A 22,895-nucleotide genomic window follows, 5' to 3' on the forward strand; every position below is an offset into this window, starting at 1 on the left:
ACAAAACTATTAATATGCGTATCATATAAGCTATTAATTTGAGAATAATTGATGAACGTTAAAAAACTGCTGCATTAGCTCCACCCATCTCTCACGTGATCAATTAGGAGCTATTGAAAACACCTGATGGATTATAAAAGGCTTTCTGTGTTGTGCCTACTCTGTGGTCCGTTTTTTTTTTTTTTTAATGTTGTGATGGCTGTTTATTTATGTATTTTTTCAGTGCTGTTGCATTTGATACTGACGGTGCCCCTGCAAGAAGGTGAGATGTGTTACCGATTTTACACCATTCAAAAATGCGTGTTTTAATTGCTCCCAAAGACCCTTCTCGGGTCAAATGTTATTGTTAGGCAAGACACATTTTTTTGGTGCATTTTTACAGGACTTTCTATGGAAGCAAAGCAAAACACTTGTTAGGGAAAGCCTATGCCTAAACTAGCAAATATAATATTTTAATTGTTGTTATTGCCACAGCAAAAGAGTAATGGCTTGGATTTATAAAACAAATGTTTTGTAACCTCCCAAAATTTAAGGGACAGAACTAATTTTGATGTTGTAACATGTCTACATACACACTTTTCAGGAGTAATCCAGACTCCCTACAGTGTGCACTAAAAAAAATTAGGTGTGACAAAAGTTACAAAAAAACATGAAATGTTTTCGCAAAGTACTGTATGGTTACGCAGCTTTCTCACTTGTTTCAAAAGAACATTCAGTAAATCCAAGGTGCTTTTGAATGAATTAAGGCAGGCGTGTCTAACTCCTTTTTCTAGCGGGCCACTTGGATGTTATGGTTTCCTTCGGAAGGCCAAAAACCCTATGAATCCATATACTGTAAATGTATGATCTTTATTACAGATACACAATCTATAGATAATTCTGTTTGGATCATTTGTTCAATTATTTTTCTGATTACAGTATTTTGAAAGGAAGATTCATAACAAATGCTTGAAATATCTTTTTAAAGGTAAAGACGGTTTGAAATTTTGCTTTCGTGAGCCACGTAAAATGCTTGGGCAGGACAGATCTGGGCCCCTGTGCCTTGAGTTGACACCCATGAATTAAGGGATACTTTTGCAACCCCAAAATGGGCTACAGTGACTTCTGTTAGCCCCATACCTGAAGGATAGCAGTACCAACATTTTGAACTGTTCCTTTGATGGTTGTTTCAGATGAAAGCGGTCCTGTAAAGTGCAGCCTAGGCTCCAGGCAATGCAAGGATGGTTCACAGTGTGTGCTCTACATCCATGAATGTGATGGGGAGCCTGACTGCAGAGATGAATCTGATGAAGAGAATTGTGAACTAGCATGTGATAATGGTACTGCACCATTTTTCTAACCATATATCAACCATGTTAACCATAACCATGTGTTTGTTACAATAGTAAAGGCCAATAACATGTACAGGCCTTCATTTAAGTTAAACTAAAAAAACGGTGTCAGCCTCATTTGTTTTGGCGAATACAACAAAAAGAACATCAAAAACTGGAGTTTAATATAGACATCTTTTCTTTTATGAATTTTTATTTTATATATTTATTTTTGTTTTGTAGCTATATATGTATGTATGGATGAGCATTTCACAGAAACGATCGTTCCGTTACCGTGTCGTTACCCAGCCTGAGAAAACACGGAACCGAAAGTCCGTTTCCCAGATCTCTGGGCTTACTTGTAATAAAATTCGCCCATGTGTGGAATGTAAAACAAGTTCTCAATGAAATACAACAATCTGTATAAAACGAACTTGCATGAACCCCTTTATTTTAATTGATTAAAACGCCCAGCTTTGTCAGTGTGGTTTACAAACAGCACCGGTTTCCGCTTCTGCGCTACGCATGTGCAAGGTCGAGTTATTCATAGCCAGGTCACTCAAACGCTAGTCAAACATGTCGGTTGCTAAGCGTAAAAGACAAAATGCTCATGCCTGCTAAGGCTTTAATTTGAAGTACATGTAAAAACCGGTTCCCATGAACATTATCAATGGGAACCGAAAAAGTGTGTGTGTGTGTGTGTGTGTGTAATCTAAGAAATGAAACTTTACCTATCAAACAACTTGATGCTAAAATAGAGAGGAAATTGTTTCTTGGTTATTTAGTAAAATCCAGATGAAATCTTCTGTAGCTGCACATATTGCAGTAACTTCAACTAATTTGTAACAAAGAAAACAGTTTCACATTGAAAGGAATCCACAATTGTTACAACGTACTCTCTTCTCTGCTTTGGAAAATGGGAGGAGAGTTTGTTGACTCTCGATCTATCTTAGGTGTTGGAACAGCAAGTTAAATACATGATTTGGTAAATGATAATGCAAAAATGAAGAAAATGTTGAACATCTCTTTTGTGAAACATCTAATTCAAACCAATTTTAATTTTTTTTTTTTTTTTTTTTTGTGCGCATATGCAAAATGGAGGGGAGTGCCACATAGGGCTGGCCCTGGTAATAAGTATGAAAATGAACAATTTGTGGTTGTACTGTATTTTTCAGTTTAACTGGTAGATGAGAGAACGTAATACTAGACAGAAATTTGATGAAAATGAGTACTGGTTAGAATCAATATATTTGCTGTGGTTAGACCAATTTCAGTGTGCCCATGGGAAGAAGTGCATTGACAAGGATGAAGTGTGTGATGGTGTACTCCAGTGTCAGGACCGGTCAGATGAATTGCATTGTTCAAAAGCAGAGGGATGTGTTCACCTCTGTGACAATAACAATCGCTGCTTACCTGCAACCTTGCTGTGCGATTCAGAAAGGGATTGTTTAGATGGGACAGATGAAGAAAACTGTGGTAAGTTTTAACCAAAGAGTGTCTGCAATCGTTTCCCCATCACATACTTGAATATGACTAGTATGCCCACTGAAAATGTTTATCCTTGTCATAAATCAGATGTGACTGGAGGAACCAGTTCCACCACTATAAACCCTGCCAAGTTTGCGTTGAAAGCTAAAAAGTGCCCTTTGGGTTCCAAACCCTGCAAAGACAACAGTGATTGTGTCCTCTTCAACCATTTCTGTGATGGAGAAAATGACTGCCATGATGGCTCGGATGAAGAGGAATGCTCATCCACTTGCGGAGCAGGTAATGCGGTCCTTTCCTTTTTGTTGTCCCGCATCGTCTCTGGTATCCTTCAGACAGATGAGGCTTTCAGCAATTGACATTCAGTGTTGCAGTATGTTGGATGTCTTTCCAACTGACATTGGAGCAGCATTGCAAAATTGCATAGGACTACTCCATGGCTGTGTGCTAGTTTTAAGTGATTTTCAGGAAAGCTCTACAAATATGAATTCTTGTTAGAACGCTAAGTCATCAGAATCCTGATTGATTACTATTTTCTGCAGACCAATTCCAGTGTGCCCATGGTAAAAAATGCATAGAAAAGAACCAAGTGTGTGATGGTGTGCATCAATGTCAGGACCGCTCTGATGAACAGAAATGTACAAAATACATAGAGGACTGTGCTCATCACTGTGATGGTGGGAACCGCTGTATTCCTAAAACTTTCCTTTGCGATGGGGAAGGAGACTGTGAGGATGGTACTGATGAGGCGAACTGCGGTATGTAGCACACAAAGCAGAGTGCACAATTGAGGCGTTCTTGTATGAGAAACATTTCTTTGAACTGCTTTCTGTAGTTAAGGATTGCAGTGCCAGTGAGTTTAGGTGCACTAGTGGTCAGTGCGTCTCTACTACACTGCACTGTGATGGCCACCCAGACTGTTGGGATCATTCAGATGAAGAAGGATGCATCAAAGCACCAGTCTGCATAAGCAAGAAACGTTGCCCTCACAGCAAGGAGTGTCTGGTGCAGGAGTGGCTCTGCGATGGAGAACAGGATTGCAAAGATGGCACAGATGAAAAGGTAAAGTGTACACTTAAATTTAAAACTACAAGCCTTGCATGAACAATTGCTTGGTTTCTATTACAATTTTTAATGTTACTATTGTAGGATTGTCCTGTTGTGGCTCTTAGTTGTGGTGATTATCAGTGGTCATGCAAATCAAAGACCATGTGTATTCCTATGGCCTGGAGATGTGATGGCACAAAAGACTGTCATGATGGAGGTGACGAAACTGAGTGTGAGTAAACTTGAATCAGGCTGTGTTTTAATGGCGGTTAATATCACTTTTGTACTGTAAAATCTCTTGAAGGCTGAGATTGGTATGATAGTTTTCTGGCTTTTTTTTTTTTTTAAACTGGTTTTCACTTTCAATCTTATGTTCATTTGTTTGAGTTAGCAGTGGGACCAAAATAGCTGGTCTGCAACATAGCCCACTAGTTGGTCTGGTATTTTTCGATTGTTTTACTGTACTCTTTTCTGCAACCAGGTTGACATTACAAATGAATCTGTTCTCAATTGCCTTACCTGGGTAGAAGTTGTAGATACCCCCCCCAAGTGGGCCTGGATACTTCACCAAATTTCTGAACTGTTTGTGTATATTAGGTGGATTGGTTGCATGCCTTCCTCACCAGTTCCAATGTGGCAGTTTGGAGTGTGTGGATCTATCCCTGGTGTGCAATGGAATTAGAAATTGTGCAGATGGTTCAGATGAGGATGGGAGCTGCAAGATAAACTGTGCAGAAGCTGAGATCAGACACTGTGCCCAGGGATGCTTCAGCACACCACAGGGTCCGGTAAGGAACACAAAAAGATTGACCACTAGACAAGGTGCGCTGGTTGATGCAAGTCCTGCCCAATTAAAGTGCAATGAAGCTCATTTTTGTTTCTAAATGCTTGAATTGTTTGAAGTGCAATAAACATGCAAACAATATAGTACTAAATTGAGATGACATAAGTTAGCCTAAACTTTCTGAATTTTTGTGGATAGTGCTAAAAACTATTCATGGGATGTCATTTGGCTAGTATTGCAACAACCAGTTGCCATTTGGTGAAATTGGACATCCTTGTTCATAACTTCACTATTCTACCAGTATAGCATGCAAGTCACAATCAAACTATGTGCAGAACTTCCGGAGTGTAATGTTTTTATTTGGGTAACTTGTCTTACCATATGGCAGCCACAGAGGAGGGGAAAATTTTATCCGGGGCACCAGATAGTATCATGCTGCATGATTCATGTTTGGCCACTTATGGAGCACCATTCAGTGGCCACAAAAGCCCATTTCAAAAGAGGGAATATTGCTCTGGGGGTGGGGTTAATCATCATGCCTGCTGAGAGAAGCTGGGACGTATATTTGATTGACACGAGAGGTGGGATTTTCAGAACATATGTTCATATTTGCAAGATGAATCTTTCAATTTGACCATTTTCAAACCTGATTTGACATTTGCTCCCCGCCCCAATTGTCAGGCTTCTTTAAATGAGTCTTCTGTGATGTGAATGTTTTCATTTGGTTGCACTAGTTTTTTTTTTTAATGCAAATATCTTTAACATAATCTTAACATTACACAGAACTGAAATGTTTTAATCTGTACAGCGTTGTCGCTGTGCAGTAGGCTACAAACTTGAGGAGGATGGAATGACCTGCACTGATGTTGATGAGTGTGAAAACTACCTCTCATCTCTGTGTAGTCAACTGTGTATAAATACCATTGGCTCCTACAAGTGTGACTGTCACGTGGGATACCTAATGGAGGCAGATGGATACAACTGCAGAATCAAGGGTAAATTAAGATGTTTTGTATATCCTGTAAGAAAATGTGCATGCAAATTTGCAGAAGAGTACGTTGAGTATAGTATTCTGCATTCAAATATTGGCTCATCCTTGTAGTTTTGCCTGTAGTATCTTTCCACAATTAAACAGTGCTATGTTAATTGGAGGCTTTCAGTTGCCTGTCACCACTGTGATTGACGGTCCAGGTTGTATATGCAATTTTGCCACAAGTTAACTAGGACATGGGGTTACAGACCTGAGATCTTGCACAAAATAAGCAGTATAGAAAGCTTTTGGCTTCATGCCATCTCTACTATATCATGTTTTACCAGCAGACTGGTTCATGCCCAATGTATTCATATACTCATTTATTGGCAGAGTTCATAACTTGTACACTGAGGTCATACTAATTTCTACATTTGTAAATTATGTCCTACAGGTGAAGCCTTGCTGTTGTCATCAGTCCAAACGGACCTCATTCTGTTTGGGTTGCGCAGTGGCAGCATGGATTTATTGTCTTCTGCAAAAAAGGCAATTTTATCTCTGGACTATGACTGGCATGAAAGAATGGTGTTTTGGGTTAGTCTTGACACAGACAGCATTCGGTGGTCCTCTCTAGATCAAAAGACTATGGGAACTCTGATCAGAGGTACTGTAGATCAATTTTAGTGAGACTATGAACTGTGCAATGCCTTTTTTTTCCCTCAACTTCATTCTGTAACAAATGTGTATCCCCCACCTCTGTTTTAAAAGGTGTGCGAGCTGATTCTTTAGCTGTGGACTGGCTTGGGAGAAATTTGTACTGGATTGATGGGGTGAACAATCAGATTGTTGCCATCAAACTTTCTGCTGGCAGTTCATCATTCAGCATTATCCTAGATGAAGACCTGGATCAGCCTCGTTCTCTTGCACTATTGCCACAAAAAGGGTATTTCATTGTTCAAATGTGAGAAGCCCTTAATTTTCATAAAATATTAAAGATTTATTTCGTTTCTTTCCCACCACCATCGATACCAGGCTGATGTTCTGGACTGAAATTGGTAATGTTGTCAAGATTGAAAGGGCTGGAATGGATGGCTCGGAGAGGAGGGCAGTGGTTAATTCCAGTTTAGGCTGGCCAGGTGGCGTGGCAGTAGACACTCTTACTGATAGAGTTTACTGGACAGATGAGAGGCTCAAGGCAATAGGGTCTGCAACACTTGATGGAGATGACATTCAGGTAAAATTTTGAAGTAAATCATGTAACACTTGCATTAGAAAGCAGTACTTGTGCCATTTTTCTTGAAGTTGGTTTTTCACCCCCCAAAAAAATTTTACACTTCAGATCCTACAGATGAAAGAGACTGCTAATCCTTTCTCCCTGGCTGTGTTCAATGACATGCTGTACTGGTCTGATGCCAAGAGAAGAGTGGTGGTGGCTGCAAATAAAATTACTGGCAAAAATGTTCGCGTTATCTTGAAACGACAAAGACAACCATTTGGTGTAAAGGCAAGTGAATTATGTATTCAGATGGGTGGATTTTTTTTTTTTTTTTTTTTTTAAATGTATGAAATCTCATCTTTCTAATTTTGCATATTGTGAAGTTTATAACCCTTCTGAATCTACTATCTAAATGAGTGATTCTTAATTTTTTGGGTTTATGTAACTGACAACCATTAAAATGCATAGTCTAATTTGTAAACTTCTTATCTAGATGAAAATATGTTCAAATATACCATTAATATGCATAACTTTTTTTTGATGTTTTTACCAAAAAATATGCATGATGATGATTTTAGATTAGAGTTCTGCATTTTAAAAAAAAATGTATAATAGCAAAAAGGTACATTGAGGACCTTCCATACACTTTAAGATGTAAACTGTTAATGTAGTACATGGATTCAAGTGTTCTAAACTTCCCCCTCACAATTTTATCTTTAGATTATCCACCAAATATTGCAGCAAAGCAAAGAGAATCCCTGCAAGAACATGGACTGTTCACACTTGTGTGTTTTGGCCCCAAGGCTCAAAGCTGTGTGCAAGTGTCCCCCTGATCTTGTACTTGTTGATGATGGTCTGACTTGCACGAATTTAGTTGACGCAGCCTTCCTGTTGATGATATCTCCTGCCACTGTCACTAAGGTTTGTTTCTCTGTTCTTCACTACTGCTTCCTGGTTAACGCTGTTTGTTTTACAGCACTGCTGTAATTTAACAGACATAAGTATGAGCATTGTGTGCTACAGATTTACCTGCAGGCTCGACACACTTCAGAAGAGCTGAAAGGCTGGCCTGAACACACAGCTTTTCAGGTACCAAGTGTCAATGAAGCTGCAATAATGGACTACAGCTTACGTGACAACACTCTTCTCTTGGCTGATGATGGCACGACTTCCCTTACCTCCTTCAAGCTTAAGGACTTAAATTTGGCCTCTGAAGCCCAACTTCTTAAACTCCGTGGTGACACAATTAGTGCTATGGCCTTGGACTGGGTAACATTCAATATCTACTGGAGCAGCAACAAGCAACCCCGCCTTTATGTCACCTCAAACAGTAGTGTATATACTACGGTTTTGATAAAAGATGGTATTGGAGGAGTGGAATCAATTGCGCTCCACCCACCGAGTGGCAGTTTCTGTTTCAACAATCAGGCTCAGGACACAAACGCAGTAGCTACTGTAGAATGTGCTGACATGGATGGTGGTGACAGAAGAGTAGTGTGGAAGAATGGAGTCCAACCAAACTCTCTGGTCTTCTCGAGTAATGGAGAAACTATTATTTGGGCTGACACTCGTAAGAACTAGTTTTAAGATGTAATTAGATCAATTGTTGCAGCAATGATGGTTCTTTATTTTAAGATGTAAAGTACAGTCTCCTATTTTATTTTTTTCAAGATCTGGATGTAATTGGGTCTATTCAACTTGATGGCTCTGGATACAAAGAATTAAAAGTTGCTGTTGGCTTAGCTGCAGTAACTCTCAGTGAAGATGCACTGATCTGGATGACCGTCAGTGGTAATGACTTGAAAGTCAACAGACTTCTCCCCTCCTGCTCTCCAATTGTCATCAGGGATCCCAACACAAATACTATAATCTCTCTCTCTCTCTCTCTCTTTCTCTCTCTCTTCTCTCTCTCTTTCTCTCAAATAGATAAGACCAGGCTCTGGTACAGTGATGACCAGCAGGAGAACAAGCTGTGGTTTGAGGTTGGCACAGAAGTGGTTAACATAAAGGCAATTGGCAAATCTCGTGAAACTGGTATGTAAAATTTACAATTGAGTTGAACTTCAGTAGGGTGACGTTTAATGTTGTCCTACATTTGACAGGCTCTAATGAGTGCAACGTAAAGAATGGCAACTGTCAGCACCTTTGCTTGGCCACTCCAAGTGGGCGAACGTGCAGGTGTGCCCATGACCACGTCAATGTAAATGGTACCCACTGTTCTCCAGGTCACCGCTGCCCGGCTGGTAGTAGGTTGTGTCTGGATGAACTTACATGCCAGTCTGTAAAGTTATGTGCTGGACATGTAGATTGCTCTGACCACTTGGGTGAGAACTGTGAGTACTGGTTTTCAATATCTTTTTAAATTTAAACAAATGTATCATATAGGATTACCAATGCAACTGTGCATTAATTCTGTCTCACCAGGTGTCATCTTGATATCCAGGTCTGGAGTCAAACTACCTGCTCACACAAAGTCTCCCATTTCCTTGACTTCATCACCGCATTCAATTACCATCTTTACCGCAACCACAAATGGCAGCAAAGAGCTCTTAAATTTGAATGCTCAAATGTGTAGCCAGATACGCTGCAGCGGAAATGGGCATTGTGTTGAGAGCGGTATAGAAACCACATGTGTGTGTTCAACGGGTTACAGTGGTGATTCATGTCAGGACAAATCCCTGCCAGTTCCTTTGGTATTTGGAGGAGCTGCCATCTGTGCAGTGGTGGTCGTTATTGTGATTGCTCTAATGATTAAGTGGAAGAGTGCACACTCAAGGTTTTTATTTTGCATCTAAATTTAAGTTAATAATGCCTGATTACTCTCATAACAATGTGGACATGGTATAATTTAATATATTTGCAGAACTATGGTCTGTTTGCTGTGCTCCTTTCTTGCAGGAGGGAAAACCCAGGAGTGAAGGAAACTAATATGACTGACCTCGAGAGCAAAACTACAGTGGCAGATGAAGAAAAAGAGGTAGGCCTTTAACATGTTAACCAATGTCTTGGTTTGTGGTATGACTGTCTTTCCCCCGCCCCCCCTTCTTTGCAGGAACCTGCATCTGCGGACTAATGTTTGTGCAGTGTTAAATAAAGTTTGCATCTTCTCTTTTCCTGCATTTGACTACAATGATTTACTTAGTTTTAGTCAGCACATCAAGTCTAGCCTCCAATACTTTCCTTTAACTTCCTTGTGGCTAATCAACTTTATTCAACTATAGTTCCCGCAGCTCTGCAAATCGCTTTGGTTCTTAAAAATGGGCACTAGCACACTTTTCCTCCACTCTTCAGGCATCTTCTCGCCTGCTAATCTGTTGAATGAGTTGGTCTAAAACTCCACAGCCACCTTTCCAAAATGCTTCCATACCTCCACAGGTCTGTCATCAGGACCAGTTGCCTTTCCATTTTTCATCCTTTAGTGCCTTTCTTAGAGGATTCCCCCTTACTAATCATTGCCACTTGCTTCTTCTACTCTTCCTTCTCATTTTCATCAACTTCTCAAAGTACTCTTTCCTTCTATTTAGCACACTACTGGCACCAGTCAACACATTTCCATCGCTATTCTTAATCACCCTTACCTGCTGCACATCTTTGCCATCTCTATCCCTCTGGCTGTCCAACCTGGTATGAATGTCCTATGCCTCTTGTTTAGCTGTTGCCCCATGTCTCATCTCAATGTATTCCTTTCGCCTCTCCACAGTCCTGTGTCCCACTTCTTAATCTTCCCTTGTATGACTTCCTGTATTTTGGGGTTCTATCACCAAGTCTCCTTTTCCTACCAGAAGACACAAAGTACTCTCCTGCTTGTCTCTCTGATCACCTTGGCTGTGGTGGTCTAGTCTTCCGGGAGCTCTTGTCCATCAAGAGCCTGTCTCACCTCTTTCCGACAGACCAACCTTCACAACGGTCTTCCTTTCTCAGCTTCCACCACATGGTTCTCTGCTCTATCTGACCTTTGTCTTCCTACACACCACCATCCAGCACCATTCTCCCCTACCTGTACCTTACAGTCAGTAGCCTTTTAGATTACATTGTCTGCACAAAATATAATCCACCACTCTTGTAGGTCACTTCCTGCCTCTTCTGGAGTGGGGGGGGGGGGGGGGGGTTGTTGACAACTGGTATTCCCCATCCTTTTTGCAAAGTTTACCACCACCATCTGACCCTCAAAGTTACTTTCCTTGATGCTGTGCTTACCCATCACTTCTTCATCACCCCTGTTTAAGTCAACATCTCATTACAATCTGCACCAATGACAACTCTCTGTCTGGGATGCTCAGAACTACTTCATCTAGTTCCTTTCAGAATTTCTTTCAACTCTCGGTCACATCATACCTGTGGGGCATAGCCGGTAACCACATTATATATAACACCCTCAATTTCAAATTTTAGTCTCATCACTCGATCTGATACTCTTCACCTCAAAGACATTCTTAGCCAGCTCTCCCTTTTTAAAATAACTTCCATTTCTTTTCCCATTTACTTCATGGTAAATATAAACCCTGCTCCTAAACTTCTAGCCTTACAATCCTATCCACCTGCTCTTGGATGTACAATATCAACCTTTCTTCTAATAATGTTAACCAACTCCTAAGCTTTTCCTGTCAAAGTCCCTACACTCAATTGCAGGCTTTGTGCGTTGCTTTTCTTCTGCAGACGGATCCGCTTTCCTGTCTTTAACTCACAGAAGTTGAATTTCCACCGACACCCTGTAGGTTAACAGTGCTGGGGGAGGGTGTTGTTAACCCCTTGGCCACAACCGATCCGGTATGGCTCATGTTTGTTTGGCAGTTTTACGCCAGATGCACTTCCTGACGCAACCTTCTGCATTTATCCGGGCTCAGGACTGATTGCACTGGCTTGCGCTCCCGTAGGGCTGCATTCTGGTTAGTTTGTGGAATAAGAGAAACATTCATCACTCTAAATGTCAACAGGTGTTGCCATTTTAGGTGATATTACCATCTGCTGGTTGACTAAAATTACCAAAACTACCACCAGAATTATGTGTGATCAAATTTGGAAAACTGGTTCCCAAAAATTATTCTGCAGGTGATACTCGAAATTTGCTAAAATGTTCAATTGCTATAAACAACAGTATGCACAAGGAGTCTGATCAGGTTTAGTATTTTATGTATGCTTCTGGATTTAGTGTCTAAGTTTGTTTCACATGTGACCAAACCCAGAAGCATGGTCAATATAAACCATTGCCCACACTGCTGCATTAGTTATGGTTAAACATTCAAACACTTCTTACTATTGAGTTTATTCCCAAAAAGTCAGTTCACATGATTGTTAGTTCACCTGATTTAAGTATTGTAAAGCAATTTAACAGTATGGTGCTAAATTGAAATGATGCTACTTGAATTGAGCCATGCAGTTAGCCATAACAGGTTTTCACTGATCCTTGTCCCTCCGATACATAATTTGTCCAAAATGAATTCATTAGTCATTACTAATTGTGAACAAATTAGCAACTTACTATTGGGGGGAGAAATTATCCAACAATTCTTAATCAGTATGAATTAGGGGAATAAACTGGAAACTATAGAATGTAAATATTTATTCTACAATATCCATCCATTTATTGTTTAAAATGTGCTAATGTGGCATAGCTGTCTCATCTTGATCATGTTGTTGCTCTGTGTTTGTCCCCGTCACATTTTCATTATCTGGCCCTGGATGCTGCTGGATGAGACCTCCATCCTGTGCAGTGTTATACGAGCCACAGTCAGTGCACTTCATCCCAAGGACATGGAAAGGCACTGTACAATGGGCCTGACAGTCATTACACATAATCTGGAGCAAGAAAAAAAAAAAAGTATTGAGTTGTTTTAATGGCATGAATAAATGTCAGTCTGCCAACTTTTTCTAAATCACTTTTAAACCAAATGCTCCTTACTTTGACAGTGGTACCCTGGTATTCAGTGGGCATCGGTGACTGGGCAATCTCTTTGTCAATCTGATCCCAATGTGCCTTCATGTCACAGACTGAGTGCATGCAAAGAGGGCAGCGATAAGCACTACAACAAAGAGGAAAAACATTTTAAAAATAAAAACTGTCCAATGCAAAAAAAAAAAAAAAAAAAAAAAAAAAATCACTGCACAATAGACATACCTAGTTCTGACCATGTCATTGAAACAGCTCCTGTTAGAACAAATGTTTTGTAGCTTTAAGTTACAACTGTGCTTCACTGATTATTAAAATAAGAGATTGCATGCAAGTGATATAAAGTTATACGTATGGAGAAGGTGACCACAGGGAAGAACATGTGCTCCAATTCGAGATGTGTGGATATCCTGTAGGTGCATACAATATATTGTGTACATGAACAAGGGAGGCACATTATTTACCATTCCTTACAACACCCACTTAATGTTTCATTACCTCCATACACACTGGGCAATTCTGCCTGGAAACATTTTCAACACACTGAAAGATACAAAGGATTAAAAAAAATTGCTTAAATACAGAGCATCATCCTCAAAAGATTTGAAATTTTCAAGTATATGGACACTGATATTCACTTTGTGGTTCCCCTGTAGGTCCTGCGGCAAACACAAATTGCACTTGTCACAATGGAAATACTTCTTTTGTGGGCCAATTCTGCAAGGATCAAAACTGTCAGTGAAACTAATGACAAACAACACAGCAATAATGTAAATATAAATTCATGTTACATTGCATTAACTGATTTGGCTGATTGAATAATGTATTAACTTACCTACATATGCCACAGAGATGACAGTGATACTGTTTCTTATCCTTGTCAAACAAGTGACAAATGTCACAGTAGTACTCCCCGAACTGCACATGACACTGTTGGCATACCTTTTGTGCCTAGCGAAGGATGAGAGCTAATAATTACAGTGTTCTGAAAGAATGAAATTGAAATCTTGGTACGATTACTGAAAATAAGTTCAATAAAATACACTTGGTTTATGCCATCTTTTATTATAAAAGTGCATTGTGGCTGCTGAAAGTAGATCACACCACATTTGAACAATAATGTATTCTTACGGTAAAAGGGTTTATACGTTCTTACCTGTTGCAATGTTTGACACTCAGAACATTGCACTTCTTTCACTTTAAATCGATCCATCTGATGCTTCTCTTCAGCATCATGGCACAGTCGACATACATACAGTTTGCCACAGCAGGGTGCCTGGACCATACACATAAAATGTTGCTATTGTTATGGCCGTTTATTATTACGTAAATGACCTATGTTCTATCCCTGTACATCAAATATTTTTCATAATTGGAAAAACGTCACACCTTGCAGAAAGCTAAACACTTGGGTAATAGGTTCGATAAGAGTCAGGCCAGACAAAAATAATTATAGCAACACGTGTATTCCTACGTTTTATTAAAGTATTTGATTAGTTCAACGAGTTGCATAACATAAAAAACCCGTAAACTTACTTTCAATAAGCAGCTCCGCGTATAATGCTCACAACCCATACGTGCCGCCATGTTTTTTCCTTCCCCCCACAAATCCCTTTCTTCTTCTCCGAGTTCTTCAGACACTCACGACACGACGACTTTTATATTCTACTGCCTACCCCAGGATGCAACCTGCTACTACTGTCATACTTGGGACCCTCAGGACTGCTCTTTACTTCAGTTTGGTAATGATTTATTTAATCCATCCGTCCATTTTCTTCGCCGCTTATCCTCACGAATGCCGCGGGGAGTGCTGGAGCCGATCCCTGTTGTCACCGGGGAGGCTAGATAGATAGATAGATAGATAGACCTAAAGTTGTCAATTAACATTTTTGCAATCAAAGTTACAGTTTAATATTTTAGTAGTTTGATGTTAGCCAAATGTTGGAAGTGCCTTTTCGTCGCGGGTGTGTTTGATTTGGGTGCGCTTGATTTTTCATGACAGGTTGACGCTGCTGACGCCGCTCTTCCGCCATCTTCAACTTGCTATTGTTTGCATCAGACGGTGGCTGAATGTGCTGTAAGAGCAAGCGGAGGAATTGTCGGATAGCTTTGGCGCTTCACACTTCCCTTTTCCGTCGCTGAGGTCAGCGCAAAGGATTTATATGTCATTGACTTAAAGGCCTCTCAGGACACGACCACTAAGCCTTGATGATGGACGACGACCAACCTAAAACATTGTGAGTACAATGGTCCCCGTCTAGCTCCTGGAATCGGAGGCAGTTACGGCGGGTCTAAAAAATTTCCACGTTGATAGTAAGAATTTGTGACACGGCAATTAAATCACAATGATGATTGTACTTGAGGGAAATTTTTGTGGCGTCTAGGTTATGTTATACATGTTCCATTCGTACCTGGAGGAAACGTTATCTTATCCTGTACGAGGCACCAGAACCAAGGTTTGAATATGAAACTGAATAGCTAGCCAAGGATAGCTGACATTAGCTTGCGCGGTGAGTTTTGCGTTTTGGATTGTAATTAGCATGTACTCAACATGTATTTTGATTTCAAATAATTTCTGTCTTTAATTGCTTGATTTTCTAACAAGTCATTTATGTTTGGAAGCACTGACTTTTTTTTAAATATACATGATCGCATATGAGTTGTCAACTGTTTTAACATAAGGCCCGTTGCAGCAAGCTAACGCTATCCTAACCTAGCAGAAAGCCAAGCCACGTCAACGCTTGTTGAGACAACCCAAGATAACTTGGATAGGAAAGTGGTAACCCTGTTTCTACTATCGGGCTAGAACAAAATGTGCACATTCCCACACCAGATACTATTTTCCAATTTGCGGCACTCAAGTCACGTTGACTAAACGCTAGCCCGGTTCCTAGCCTTTGTACATGCTACTTCCTGTTTAACAAGATTTTGATTTCTCCACCATCAACCTCTCTTATAGGTATGTTGGGAATTTGTCCAGGGATGTAACAGAACCCCTAATCCTGCAGCTCTTCGCACAGATTGGACCCTGCAAAAGCTGTAAAATGATTTTTGATGTGAGTGTTGTCCTTGCAAATATTGATTTGACAATGTAGAATAGTTTTCGACTGACGTCACATAACTTCCGGTTTAGGAAATGGTCGCCATTTGGGATGGGTGAATTTGAGTCAACAAACCGTAACTAAGCAGAAATCATGTCAGAAAGGCGTATGAATAGGGGTGCACTGCTATGTTATCAGTTGCTCAAACGAAAGTAGGCGTCTTTCTTTCGACTGCCAGCTGTGATCAAGAACTAGTGCAAAAAAAAAAAAAAAAAAGAGCAGTTATCAACCATATAGTGACAACTGGCTGTCTCGTATCAGCAGAGCCAATCTAGCAGCCAAATCATTCCCTTATGTCAGTTTGCTCTGAGCATTTTGTTCTTGGTAGGTATTAGATACCTTTTAGAATTTCACACCTACGTAGTATTCTTTAGGGCCAAGGGCCTACATAATACTCGTGTGTGAATGAAATGCATGTCTCTTAAAATCTGCCCACAAAAGCAATTAAAACTGAACTGAATCCCCCCCAAGTCATCTATAAGAAATCTGTCTTAATCTTTAGATCATTGTTTCACATATTTGGTTTGCACTTGCTTTTCTCATCCCTCCAACATGATCATTATGTGAAGAAACGAAATGAAAATAATAACTATTTTCTTGGTATAATCAACATCATTTAGCACAACGCTGACTGTAATCACGCGAATGATTACTTTCTGTATGCAAAAGCGATGGAGTGAACGGCGCGTAAGTAGAGTGAACCCATCCAGCATGGCCGCGTACCCAGATGAGGTCATGTGGTCGAAAACTATCTGTAGGCCATTACAGGTCACTGTGGGTGTATTGTGTGGCTTATGAAGGTCTTCATTATAGCCGAATTTTACTGATTTGTGTATTATATGTTAGACCATAACACGACAAACTACTGTACATTACACCTTTGTGTGACTGACACTATGGATTTGTACTTTATAAGAGTCTTGTTTTCTAATCAACAGACAGCTGGGAATGATCCCTACTGCTTTGTGGAATTCTTTGACCACAGACATGCTGCTGCCTCATTAGCAGCCATGAATGGAAGGAAAATAATGGGTAAGGTAAGCTATCGTAACTACAGGGTGAGTGGGGATTGGGTGGTGGGTTTGGTGAGTTGACTGTTTCTAAATGCATATACACAAACAAAAGACTCAGCACATCCGATATTTCACAGTTTGTGACATGCCAATATAGTCAGCCTCCAACAGTAGGTAGTTGTAGGTAAAGTTGTTTCATTGGTTTGTTGATTCCTTCAAGCTTGGAAGCTGTCACAATTAAACAGAACTGGTCAAATCAATGCCAATAAACACATTTGTTATACAGTCACTGTGATTTGACGGGCATAATCGCGCTCGCGCGCCATCACACTCGCAAATCTCCACAGCCAAGCACGAAAAATCACGCGCGTAATATTTGTTACGAATAGCAATACATAGGCATTCTCAGCACACATGAAAACCAATCCAACTGCAGCCTGACTTTTTTTATTTTTATTTTTCATTTATTTATTTATTTTTAAAACACGGGAACAGAGGTCTCCTGCTAGTTTACCTGTCTCCAGGCCCCTTCTGCTTTTAAAAGGGTACACTCATAATTACAAACACCGTCCACCCACAGTACCCAACATAGAGCAAAGAGAGTTAGACATGCTGCTTGTTTACTCTCGATAATAATGGTTAAAAAAAAGTGGTGTTGCTTTAATGAATGTCGTGGTATGTGAATAAGAGAAGAAAAGGTGGTGAAACTGGATGAGATTTTCTCTTTTTTTGAGTAAAAAAAAGGTCTGGTCTGAAGCAAAAGTAGTGAAAATTCCACCTTGGCACAGCCTGATCGAGGCTGAAAGCACAGACAATACAGTGTACAGAAAGCTAATTCTGTATTTTAAATATACGAGGCAGCATAACATTAACATTAAAGCTCGGGTGTCATCCCTATAAACATTCTAAAATAGATATTGTAATGAAAAATACATCTAACAGTATTCACTTCAATGTCTGTACGGGAAAAAAAAAAGTGAGCGGAGAGCGCGTCATCCAGCCACAAAGTTGCGCAATTGAATGTCCCTCGACATCCAAGTGGTCGCCATTTTAGTCGCGTCATCTGTCCTTGACGTCATCGTCACTTCAGCCGTTGAAAACGCGCAGTGCCTGATACTACGGAAGCCGAACAACAGAGATATTCGCATTTTTCCGACGCACCTTCTGACACCAAAGTTCTTTTCGAAAAGGACAACACCACACAACCGAGTGAAGTTACCGGGGCAATATTACACTATTGTTTTGAGCCCTCAGGGGAATATTACACTATTGTTTCGAGCCATATTCAGATGATATCCGATCACGGCCAAACCACATCCCGTCCGATCCACTCCCGCGGCGGAGATGAGCCATCGCAGCCGGCCGGTCTGGCTTATGAGAGAGCCGAGCAGTGCTGCTTTAGTCACAGTCGAGCAGAGTGCTTTATGCGCGCACGCGACCGAGTAACTCATTCTCGGATGGATTCTTCAGAGCCGCCCCCGTCGCAAAGCCCGACGCGCAGCCTTCGCAGAAGCTGTGACCGCCGAACGCGGCACCTCAGCCGGTGTGGCTGAGTTTTGGTGCCCATGGTGGCATACAAGGAAGAGGTGGACCTTAGCTATGTTGCTTTTAGGGGTATGTTCAAAGTCGCTGCAGTACTCGAAAAACACTGGGCGACGCGCACATCGACACATTTCATACGCGGACCTTTTGTTACGTTATGAGAGGGACCGATTATGTGGTCTGCCCTACACTATTATTTTTTTATAGCTGTATGCGCACATCAACAAATTTCATAGGCGGATCTTTTGCTACGTTATGAGAGAGACCAATTACGTGGTCCGCCCCAAACAATTTTTTATTTTTTTTTTGGAGCTGTATACACAGCTACCTGTTATTTGGAACCCACGAAGCTCTCGTCCTCTGCACCCATGTAATTCATTTTTCACAACGAACAGGGTCTCTTTCAAACTTATGAAGGGTAATTCCATTCTCCCAAGTGTTCAAGCAATGTCCAGAAATGCAATAAGCCGGCATTTTGGCTAACACGAAGGAACAACGAGCTACGTTCCCGGAGGTAAAACTAATGGAAACAAACGAGTCAACGAGGGGGTGCCTCTGTCCTGATCGTCACTTCCTGCTTCTTCTCGAAAACAAATCCCTCGAGAGGATTTTCATGGTGGGAGTTACTAAAAGCTGTATACGTCAAAATCATGTTTTTTGGTGAAAAAAAAAAACACATTGGCTCTGGGTTTTTCATTTATAATATTCCAAAAATAATCCGTTTGACGACACTTGAGCTTTACAACTGTTTGGGAGCTCAGCTTTCAACACGCATTGCTAAAGATGTTCTGCAAGCAATAATTCAGTTTTACACCAAGAAAAACAGACAGGGAAAAAATTGAAACAAAGTTGCAAGCGACCTTTCAATTTATAGTTCATAGTTGGCTTGGTTTAGTTAGCAATGTATTTTTTTTGTTTGTTGAAATTTTATTGTAATTTTGCAAAAACACATTCCATCCATCCATCCATCCATTTTCTTTGCCGCTTATCCTCACAAGGGTCGCGAGGAGAGCTGGAGCCTATCCCAGTTGTCAATGGGCAGGAGGCGGGGTACACCCTGAACAGGTTGCCAGCCAATTGACCCCTCCGTAGATATTGCGCAATCCGCGTCACTGACCAATCAGAGGCCAGAGATCTGCATAAACCAAAGCCCGTTTTTGGTCCCGCCATTTTCTCTGACAACATTGAATGGTCCAGTATAGGTTTAGTTAGCATTTTATCGCGTATTTGGGTTATTTAACAAAAAATATGGTTAAGAGGTGTAGTCACGGACTTTGTAATAGTGACGACAGGTATCCTGAAAGGCTAGTTGGTGGAGTTCGATTCGTACCCTTTCCAAAACCGAAGACCCAGTACGAAAAATGCCTTCGATGGATCAAACTTTGTGGAAGACCGCATCATCAACTAAATCCATCTAATATCAACCGGAACACATATGTTTGCACGAAGGTATGCTCTATTTGATTTTCAATAGATTTCTTTCCAACATTGCTACGTGTGAACGATTGCCACACTTATTCTTTGTTGAGCGATATTTAGCGATGATCGGACTGCACAAACGTATTGATTTCTTGCTGGCTCGCGGCCGAAGCTTAACCAGACTATGTTTGCACGAAGATATGCCCTAAATTTGATTTTTAATACACGTCTCGTATAAATGAATGAGACGTTCTGCGCCAGCATAACATTGGTACGTGTGAATGATTGAATGAAATCAGAAGCATGGCGTCTCTCTCCGTTAAGAATGTATTGTATTGTATTTGCCATTTTTACTGTTTGTCTTACGTGAGCGCATGTGGCGTGACGTCACTTCAGGAGGCGTGGTTAAGTGCCCTGTACGGAGGGGTCAATTGCAGGGCACATTGAGACAAAGAAACACACTCACAATCACACCTAGGGGTAATTTAGACTGTCCAATTAATGTTGCATGTTTTTGGAATGTGGGAGGAAACCGGAGTGCCCGGAGGAAACCCACGCAGGCTTGGAGAACATGCAATCTCCACACAGGCGGAGATATATATATATATAATATATATATATATATATATATATATATATATATGCACACACACACATATAGATATACCTAAAGTTGCCATCGTGCCGCCAAAACACAAATTTGTTCTTAGAAATGTTCTGATGGGAATGTAATTGCTGTAATTTGAATCTTTAAATGAGCCATGTAACTTCAATGGATGACACTAATCTGACCACAGTGCATACGTCTGATGTTGCTCACAGTAGTTAAAGGAGGCGCTTACGGGCTTAGTGTGTTTGCTCAGACACGTAAAAAATAGAGGGAATGTTGTACTTGACATTAATTTATGGGTGTATTTCATAAACGTTGATAACAAAAGAAGCCTGATCCTAAACAATCGGTATTCACCCGGAAACAGGAAATGGAGGTAAACCTTATTGAGCATGTTCGGAAGTGATGCCAAAAACGCATGTTACGAGCTGCTTCACCTACTGCGAGCGCATTTACGTCGAAAGTCATCAACATCATGAGCTATGTCAAAGAAAATTCAGTTACGCTGAAAACATTTCTGGGATATAACACAGGTAATGTTTCAGGATTGCTGTAAATAGTAACCGGGAAGCGTTGTGTTCTGAGAGCTATCAAAGCGAGTTGATGCTCCGTATTATTACTATACCGACCATTGCGCAAACAAAATAAAAATAATGTACAATGTTCAAGTGTTTGAGCCATAACACACACAAGCGGAATTCAATGTGTTGGCAGGGACGTGGTGCTGACAACGAATAACAGTCCCATAACGTGATGGTTTTCTGAGGAGTTGGTTTAGATGGAGAGAATATATAGCAGGTGGCCAGACTTTTTTTTTTTTTTCCCTAACACCAAGTTGTACTTTTCAAGCAGCAAAGCTTCTCGCGATCTGGTGGGTGGGGGCCACGCGCGGATTGCCATAAATAGTAACCAGGAAGTGTTGTGTTCTGAGAACCAGCAAAGCGAGTATCAAAACGAGTTGATGCTCCGTGTTATTACTATACCGGCCATTGAGCAACCAAAATAAAAAAAACAATTTTCAAACGTTTGAGCCAGAACACACACATGCGGAATTTGACGTGTTGGGAGGGACGTGGCGCTGACGACAAACAGAAGCAGTCCCGTGAAATGGACCGGAGATTTGATCCTTTTCTGAGGAGTTGGTTTAGATGTAGACAATATATAAGTGGTGGTCAGAGGTTTTTTTTTTTTTCCCAACACCAAGTTGTACTTTTCAAGCGGCAAAGATTCTCGTGATCCAGCGGCGGTGGGGTGGGGGGTGTTGGGGCACACGCCCGGATCTCCGCATTTTCTTAGCCGCACGATGGTCGAAGGTGTGCTGGAGCCTATCCCAGGTGTCAATGGGCAGGAGGCAGGTTACACGCAAACTCCACACACGGAGGTCCGGGAGTGAATAGCCGCGCCACCCTCATAACGTATGTGGTTGCTTTACCGTACCAGCATGAGAGGCTATAACTTAGCGGCTGATAACGAATAATGATTAAATGCAAATTTCTCCGCTGATGAATGAGCCTCAACTGTGACAGCCACAGCTTTATCCTGTCAGGTTGACCCCATGGGAGGTTAAGGAAGGACAAATTTGGGTGCGTTTTCTCAGTTTTGATGCAGAACAAATTGGCATCTTGGCTTAGCTAGAACGAATGGTCTGTAATGCTAAGTACTGGCGACGTCAGGGGCGGGGTCAAGGATGTTTCTTTCGGTTTGGCTCTGAAAGCTGACACATATCCAGATTTAGCTTGGATTTCACATATGTTCTTTATTTTCACCTTTTTTTTTTTAAAATTACTGTACAAAATATATGCAATAATATTACTTCATATTGGAGGGTTTATTGTACATAGGAATTTTGAGGAGAGTCTTCCTTTAACGTTAATTAAATAAACACGTAAATTAATGTCAAGACTACACATAATAAGTGAATTCTTTCAATATCTATTTTTTCTACTGATAACAAATTTTACGCGCGATTTTTATTTTATTTTTTTTTTGTGCTCGACTGTGCAGATTTGTAAGTGTGATGGCACGCGATTGCGCTCATCAAATCTCAGTGACTGTTACCTCAGCCAGGTAGAGCCTCAAGGTGTAAAGTATATTAAATACTGTATTATATTATGCTCATATGAAGAATACTATTTTTTGCACTGTTACGTACTAAACTTTAGTTTTATTTTTTAATCATACAACAGACCAAAATCAGAAATTTTTCCGTTAATTTTATTGCTGTCATGACTAAAATTCAGTTACTTAAAAGCTAAATTAAAACTGATGTCACATGATTGGTGGGGTCGAGGCATGTTTATTCTTTGGTCAAAAGGTTATGGTCAGCACTTGTTGTAAATCCCACCCCACCTGGCCTTTTATTTGTCCCTTTTCAGGAGGTCAAAGTCAACTGGGCCACTACGCCAGCAAGCCAGAAAAAAGACACCAGTAGTAAGTACAAGTTACTGGATGATGTTATTTTATCTATGAAATTTTATTTGCAAGTTGTCCAAATAGTTTGTCAATTTTACT

General features: G+C 40.6%; 3 protein-coding genes across 8 annotated transcripts in view; 2 read left to right on the forward strand and 1 right to left on the reverse strand.

Moving 5' to 3' along the window:
• The first annotated feature begins 104 nt into the window (after positions 1 to 104).
• Positions 105 to 11,507, forward strand: lrp13 (low-density lipoprotein receptor related-protein 13). Of its 2 annotated transcripts, none has more exons than XM_061817840.1 (21): positions 105 to 262; positions 1,173 to 1,319; positions 2,574 to 2,786; positions 2,886 to 3,077; positions 3,338 to 3,553; positions 3,631 to 3,857; positions 3,945 to 4,074; positions 4,440 to 4,630; positions 5,435 to 5,621; positions 6,051 to 6,260; positions 6,365 to 6,539; positions 6,629 to 6,830; positions 6,936 to 7,100; positions 7,533 to 7,733; positions 7,836 to 8,382; positions 8,484 to 8,603; positions 8,739 to 8,846; positions 8,915 to 9,145; positions 9,237 to 9,588; positions 9,711 to 9,789; positions 11,469 to 11,507. In XM_061817840.1, the coding sequence occupies exons 1-21, from the start codon at positions 127 to 129 to the stop codon at positions 11,490 to 11,492; spliced, it is 4,053 nt and encodes a 1,350-aa protein (XP_061673824.1). In that variant the 5' UTR covers positions 105 to 126; the 3' UTR covers positions 11,493 to 11,507. The 2 variants fall into 2 exon arrangements, with proteins under 2 accessions (XP_061673824.1, XP_061673825.1); XM_061817841.1 differs by lacking the exon at positions 11,469 to 11,507 and adding an exon at positions 9,865 to 9,931.
• An 850-nt stretch (positions 11,508 to 12,357) lies between these two features.
• On the reverse strand, positions 12,358 to 14,373 carry rchy1 (ring finger and CHY zinc finger domain containing 1). 2 transcript variants are annotated; one of them, XM_061817850.1, is made up of 9 exons: positions 14,236 to 14,373; positions 13,856 to 13,975; positions 13,535 to 13,650; positions 13,338 to 13,416; positions 13,198 to 13,242; positions 13,051 to 13,109; positions 12,928 to 12,957; positions 12,712 to 12,832; positions 12,358 to 12,608 (listed from the first exon to the last, which is right to left on the reverse strand). In XM_061817850.1, the coding sequence occupies exons 1-9, from the start codon at positions 14,284 to 14,286 to the stop codon at positions 12,411 to 12,413; spliced, it is 819 nt and encodes a 272-aa protein (XP_061673834.1). In that variant the 5' UTR covers positions 14,287 to 14,373; the 3' UTR covers positions 12,358 to 12,410. The 2 variants fall into 2 exon arrangements, with proteins under 2 accessions (XP_061673834.1, XP_061673833.1); XM_061817849.1 differs by having other exon boundaries at positions 13,338 to 13,431.
• The window catches only part of LOC133499626 (cytotoxic granule associated RNA binding protein TIA1-like), a 42,728-nt gene continuing 34,135 nt past the window's right edge, over positions 14,303 to 22,895 (forward strand). For 3 of the 4 annotated variants that reach the window (XM_061817847.1, XM_061817844.1, XM_061817846.1), the window contains exons 1-5: positions 14,303 to 14,441; positions 14,702 to 14,936; positions 15,659 to 15,755; positions 16,739 to 16,837; positions 22,760 to 22,814. In XM_061817847.1, coding sequence (XP_061673831.1) covers positions 14,908 to 14,936; positions 15,659 to 15,755; positions 16,739 to 16,837; positions 22,760 to 22,814 — 280 coding nt within the window. In that variant the 5' untranslated portion in view covers positions 14,303 to 14,441; positions 14,702 to 14,907. Of the gene's footprint in view, positions 14,442 to 14,484; positions 14,679 to 14,701; positions 14,937 to 15,658; positions 15,756 to 16,738; positions 16,838 to 22,759; positions 22,815 to 22,895 lie in introns of those variants that run through there. The other variant, XM_061817845.1, reaches the window with a different exon arrangement.

Source organism: Syngnathoides biaculeatus, chromosome 4, assembly GCF_019802595.1.
Source record: "Syngnathoides biaculeatus isolate LvHL_M chromosome 4, ASM1980259v1, whole genome shotgun sequence".
Lineage (NCBI taxonomy): Eukaryota > Metazoa > Chordata > Actinopteri > Syngnathiformes > Syngnathidae > Syngnathoides > Syngnathoides biaculeatus.